At 46.3% G+C, this 6,310-nt stretch overlaps 1 protein-coding gene across 1 annotated transcript; it reads right to left on the bottom strand.

Moving 5' to 3' along the window:
- Window positions 1-346: 346 nt before the first annotated feature.
- LOC121609158 (transmembrane protein 25) lies at window positions 347-4,937 on the bottom strand. The gene is given in 11 exon segments (XM_041940722.1): window positions 347-420; window positions 556-645; window positions 1,614-1,723; window positions 2,843-2,876; window positions 2,994-3,125; window positions 3,230-3,520; window positions 3,622-3,966; window positions 4,373-4,460; window positions 4,462-4,490; window positions 4,791-4,844; window positions 4,847-4,937. Coding segments are annotated over 11 exon segments (1,338 nt in total).
- Between the last annotated feature and the right edge of the window lie 1,373 nt (window positions 4,938-6,310).

Below are 6,310 nucleotides of genomic sequence, written 5' to 3'. Positions count from 1 at the left end.
GTAGAGAATATGAGCGGTATTATGCAGAGATCAGACTTTGCATCGTTGAGACAACACATCAGTGTGTGTGTGGACCAGAGCACTCGATTCAGAGAGACAAAAACATCGACAGGTTTCTTTTGTGAACAGTTCATGGATGAACGAGAGACAGAGGGGTGGTGACACTCCACAGGATCGCCACAACAAGATTCCTGGTTCCTGCTCATCCTGGTCCTGCTCGATGGTGGCTGATGATTGGTTGAATGACTGACCGGCAGTTGCTCTGTGTTTCCTCATGAAAAGCTGCACTATTAGATGTAGTTTGCATGCATGTACAGTGTGTGTGTGTGTGTGTCTTTGAGGTCAGTCAGAGCCAGATCTCCTCACTGCTTGTGCTGTTCACCTTATAGATGTAGCCCACCATCGGATATCTGGCGAAACCTGGGAATCATCGGGGAGAGGCATTCAGAGAGAACACAGAGCGAAACAACAAAATACTCACTGCTGCTCCTCCACGCTGAATCTAAAGTAAAAATAATGAAAAAATGCAACCGCATCAGAGTGTACATCTCTGACCTCTGGCGGCGTAGGCTAAAGACAGATCTTCCTCCTCCTCTTCCTCTTTTTTCTCCTCTCCCACACTGTTCTGCTGGGCGACCTCTCGGGCTACGTGAAGCGATGCGAGAAGGATGGAGGACAAAGCAGAAGGCACAAGAGATGTAAGGATGAGTTGAAGGGATGGTTTTTGGGAAGTACAGTTTATTTTCTTCTTGCTGCAAGTTAGATGAGGAGACTCATACCGCCCCCCTGTCTTACAGCAGGGAGGTGGCTCGCTTAGCTTAGCATAAAGACCGGAAACAGCTAGCCTGGCTCTGTGAAGCGGTAAACAAATCCACCTCCACAGTGCACAAATGACAAGTTTTTCACGTTTACCCTCTGGTTTTTGTAGGGATTAAAGAAACAAGATGTAACATGTTAATTAGTGTGTTTTAGAGGTGCTGGTATGAGGATTTTGTTCATTCAGACACAACCATGTTAGCTGCCCCCCCACTCCCAGTCTCTGGACTAAGCTAAGCTAAGCTAACCGGCTGCTGGCTGTAGCTTCATATTTAACTGACAGATATGAGAGTGGTGGTCCTCAAGTTTCCCAAATGTCACATTGCTTTAAAGGTAAAGCGAGGAGATGCTTAGCTTAGCTCAGCAACAGCTAGCTGGCTCAGTTTAAAGGAGACAGTAAAAGTAACAAAAAACTAATTAACGTTAATTAACATGTTATATATTGTTTCGTTGATTCAAACAAAAACTGAAGTATGTTTAAGTATTCAACATTTTAACTTCCAGTCTTTTGTGCTAAGCTAAGCTAACTGGCTGCTAGCTGCAGCCTCAGCAAAAATCAAACCAACTGAAATATTTGTATAAAGGTGCGTTACTGACTGACTTATGCTTTAACTGAGCTAACCTCCAGACCTATATATATATATATATATATATATATATATATATATATATATATATATATATACATCATACATATTCAGACGCTAAAGTGTATCCTAGTGCTGCAGTAGGCCAGTGTCTGTCCCACTCTGCAGCTCTGTGTATGAGGTGAGCATGATTAGTCTTCTCACACTTACCTTTTCTCAGAGTGCTGAGGTCATTGAGCTGCATGTTGGAAGGCAGAGACATGTTCTCTCTCGGGATCTGAGTCTTATCAGCTTTCTCTGGCCTCAGATTAGCAGAGTCACTGTGCAGGAAATATGGAGAAGAGATACCTAGCCTGGATTAGACGTGTTATTGGTTTGCAGGATGGACATAAAGTATTCATAAGAGTGCAAAAATGCTTTCATCAGTGTTTTCCTTCCAAAGCAATAATGATGCTGAGATGGAACTTATTAGAGGAGATGTGTGATAGGGGTGTGACGCAGTGTCAGCCTGCTGTCGAGGTAAGGAAGGTGGTTGTAGGAATTATAAAAGGAGATCGTCCACTTGCTAAAAATCCAACTGATCACTGTCAACCTCAAAGTTTTCATTCTCTGCAGCGGCTGGTGGATGTGATCATCTGCAGGGCACATTCTACCTGTGTCCAGTGTTCAAAATTTGCGCGCTGTGCCAAATCATCATATTTGCCACTTTAAAGAAGTAGTTCAACATTTTGGGATAATTTCCTGTCCACTTCCTTGTTGAATGTTAACATTAAGCTACTGCCAGCAGCTCACTAGCTGACACAAGGGGAAAGAGCTCATCTGGTTCCGTCCAAACAGTAAAAAAAATCCACCTACCAGCACCTCTAAAGCTCACTGCAGTGACGACATGACATTTGTTACCTCTGAAGAGCTCCAGACTAGCTGTCTCCCCCTTGTTTTCTGTGTTTATGCTAGAATAAGCGAAGCGGCCACTGGCAGTAGCATTATGTTTACTGTTCAGACATGACAGTGGTATCAAGCTTCTTGTAGCAAGAAAGCAAAACAATTTCCCAAAACGTCAATTTTACTCCTTTAAATGAACCGCCAGGCGACAGTTTAGATGTGACATATTCGATCAATCTAATGTCAAATCAATGTATCAGACCTCCACTTGTGTCACCCTTCTCTTCATGGAAGTAAAGCCAAATATTTGGCATCAAGAAAATTAGAGTTGACTTGCCATGGAAATTTATTTGAAGTAAGTTGGTCAAAAAGAGATACTGCCTACCGTGTCTGCAAAAATGCTTATCCAGTGCTATGAGACTGGCTGACTAGATCTCCACCAGCCTTGCTGACCTGCTTACTTACTTACTTACTTGGTTCACACAAATATTAAGTAACCACAGTCTTATTTTATTCTTCTTATTCTTATTCTTATTCTTATTTTAAACCTAATTTACCTTTTCTTGGTCATCAGAATCTCCACTGGCTCATCTGTAACATAGAACAAGGAGATTGTTATCATGCTGAAAGAGTGTTATACAGCACACTACAGTATACACAGTCACAAATCTTCTAGCTGACTTGCTCACAAACACACTCTAGTCTCACCAAAGGACTTGATCTTGTTTTTTTGCATGAGGCAGAGAACAATCAGACTGAGGATGAGGAGGGCCATGAAGGCCATCGCCCCTCCGGTCACTATTCCCAGCATGGGCACCTCCACACGAGACTGCAGGAACTCTGGGGAATTAAATAGAGAGTTAAAGGACGTTTTGGGAACTATGCTTGTTCTATTTAAAAAGATCGCTGTCATGTCTTTCCCGTTGCCTTTTACCATCACTGACCTGCCAGTGTGAGGTTGCTCTGCACCGTTCCCACACTGTTGCTGGCGTTTAGCGTGACATTTCCTGATAGGCTACTGAGCATGACCCTCAGCGTGTGATTGGTCAACCAGGGGTAGCTTCGCGAGTCCAGGATGAGGAAGTCGGAGGTGTTGGCCACCAACTGGCCGGACTGGTCGACAAAGGTGATGGTGGCAGGCGGGTTGGACCGTACCAAGGCGAACAGGACCAGGGACAGGCCGGGGTCTGAGGTTTCACTGTAGTGGGCGTTCACCCTGAGGATCTCTGGCTGAACTAGGAGCCAGAGGAGAGGAACGACTCAGCACTTAATTCACTGTGTCAACAGAAAAGAGTTGGCTCCACTCACAACCCTGAAATATTTCACACAGACTCACACTGGACATTGAGTGTGATCGTGGCGTTGTAGCTCTCTCCTGTCCGGGGGTTTGATGCGACACACACCAGCTCCCTGTCCCACTTCCTGGCGCGCAGAGAGTAGGTGCTGTTGTGGTTGGTCCCCGGTCTCATGACCTCAGAATCTTCCTGCGTTGTCATCACCAGGCGCCCGCGGTGGGGTGGCGGCTCTCTCTGCTGCACCCCATTCAGGTACCAGGTTAGCAAAGGAGGGGCACGGGGATCCCAGCCGTCTGATTGGCAGTTGAACCGGTGTGTCATGTTCTCCTGCAGTGTCACAAGTGCCCTGTGCCGTCCATCAATTTTAGGGGCAGGCTCAATTGCACCTGTGGGTACCAGGATTAGTGCTGATAGTGCTGCTAATAGGACTGTGAGCGCAAAACATACAAATTAAAACATCTCAGCTTTTACCTATCCTGACTGAAAAGGTAGCAAACATATTTCTATATATGCATGGATTTATGTAAAAAGTGTCACTCTATGCAAATATTATGTTGATTTTCTGTTCATCCTCTGAGCTAGAACTGTCATCGTTGCCAACGCTACTGTGAAATTTAATGAACAACGACATTAACAATGAATATTCAGCTTGTTAATCTTCAAAAGGAGATATTTTCACTTAAATCAAATCTTATTTTGATCCATTAATGCGAGATTAAGCCATGTGTATGACCTATTATTATTATTGTTAGGTGCAGTGCAATAACGTGGAGGTGCATTTTGCTTGAATACCTGTCCAGGATAAGGCCAATGTCTGGAGGAACACAACAGCAGAGCCCGATGCCCACCTTCTCAGACACACACGCTGCATACTGGCCCAGCGGAGCACCGTACACGCACACACACCTACCTGCTCGGAGAAGAAATCACATGTGGACAGTTACTTTTCTGGGATGAGGGTCTGTGGATTATCCCGAGGTACAAGCACCTGAAATCTCACAGAGACAGCCATCTTAAAACATAGGCACATGAAATCTAAAGCATCGAAGTGGCTCGATTCCACTGGGGTTACACGGGGATAGGTTTGTGATTCTGGTGAATTCACGCCTTTGAAGACACATGGCATCACCCACAGACAGTGACATGCCTCTCACTTCACAGTAATTCACTGCCCGTCCGGCTTTGATCGGCGCACTCACCCCATCACTACAACACAAAGCATTCACAGGTCTGCTTGGATTGATGGCGATCATGCACACGCTCTGAGCGAGGGGAATGAGTAATGTCTAGTGCTTGCTTGCAATCTGGGCCACGTGATCTGTGTGAGCACCTCGGACGAAAGCAGGAACTGAGCCATCAAGGAAACACTCACAATCCTGCACATACTGAGACGACCAAGGATATTCTTTTTAACGCAAGCACGCACGGCAGAAGGTGCTCCGGCTCTTTGCCCTCAGGTTGAGGATGCTTGGATTGCACTTACGTTCAGAGCAATGATGACAGGCAGCAAGGGGCTGCACATCACACTGTGACTAACCAACACATACGCGCACTGGACTTGGTAAGGCTGCATGCAGGCATTTCAATGCAGATGTGTGCACTTGAATACATAAAGAAAGCCCTCCACGACACACACAGTATTACCTCAGCCCTTTCTGCAGACGCTGTTGTGATTCAGCCTGCTGGAGCTCCATGGCAGCAGAGGAGGAGAGGAGGGAGAGCAAGGGAAGGTGATAACAGCGAGGAGATGAGAGGCAGCCCTCCCTGACTCAGTTGCTTTCCCATCTGCGTACACTCATACACTCTGGCACACACACACACACACACACACACACACACACAAGGTTCTCTGCAGGGTATGGCAGCTCCAGTAGCAGCGTTCACTAGCTGGCAGGGCTGGCTGACGCAGGCAGTCACGCTGCCGCCACTCTGAGGACGAGCGAGTGGGAAGGGAGGAGGGGACGAGGGGAGGGAGAGGGAGAAGGAGCGGGCAGCTGTGGAGATGGAGAGAAAGAGGGAGAAAGGAGAGGATGAAGGCAGGGACAAAGGGAAGGGAGCAGAGGATGCAGAAAGAGTGGAGGAGAAGGGGGAGGAGAGTGGGCGCAGAATCGTGAGGGAAGCAAAAAGAGCCGATGTGGGAGAGGAGAGGAGAGGAGAGGAGAGGAGAGGAGAGGAGGGGAGAGGAGAGGAGAGGAGAGGAGGATATGCAGGCTAGAAGACAATACAAGCTCTGTGCAAAACATCAATCTTTAACAATCTACTCAGTGGTTGAACATGGAGTTGTGGTGGATAGAGGAGAGTAAACTGTCAGTTCAGTGGGATAAACAGATCTCTTCCTGTCATCCATCATTCCTGTCCATCATCAGGCATGCATGTTAAAGTAATCCCCGATATACAAAGGCAGACACTCTACGTGGCTGAGAGTGTCTGAGCTCAATTACTATAGACTGAAAAGCCTCTGCAGTGCAGCTGTACAGACCTGAGCAGCAGCATGCAGAGCACTGCGGCCAAAAGGCAGCCAAAAGAAACTACTTATAGAATAGGTATATTTCCTGCACTGATGCCAAAATTCAACTTTAAATTACTCTCCAGGTATTACTGTCAGTTTATTTTTTTTTTTATTTTTGCATTACCCTGTAATAAACATCATTGGTTTTGTTTGGGGTCTTTGAAGAAGAAGAAACTTGTTGTTCCCCTGAGGAAACCCTGTCCTTAAGTTCCTCTCTGCCT

This window comes from Chelmon rostratus, chromosome 7 (assembly GCF_017976325.1).
Source record: "Chelmon rostratus isolate fCheRos1 chromosome 7, fCheRos1.pri, whole genome shotgun sequence".
In the NCBI taxonomy this organism is placed as follows: Eukaryota; Metazoa; Chordata; class Actinopteri; order Chaetodontiformes; family Chaetodontidae; genus Chelmon; species Chelmon rostratus.
This window is presented reverse-complemented; position numbering and strand designations above follow the sequence as displayed.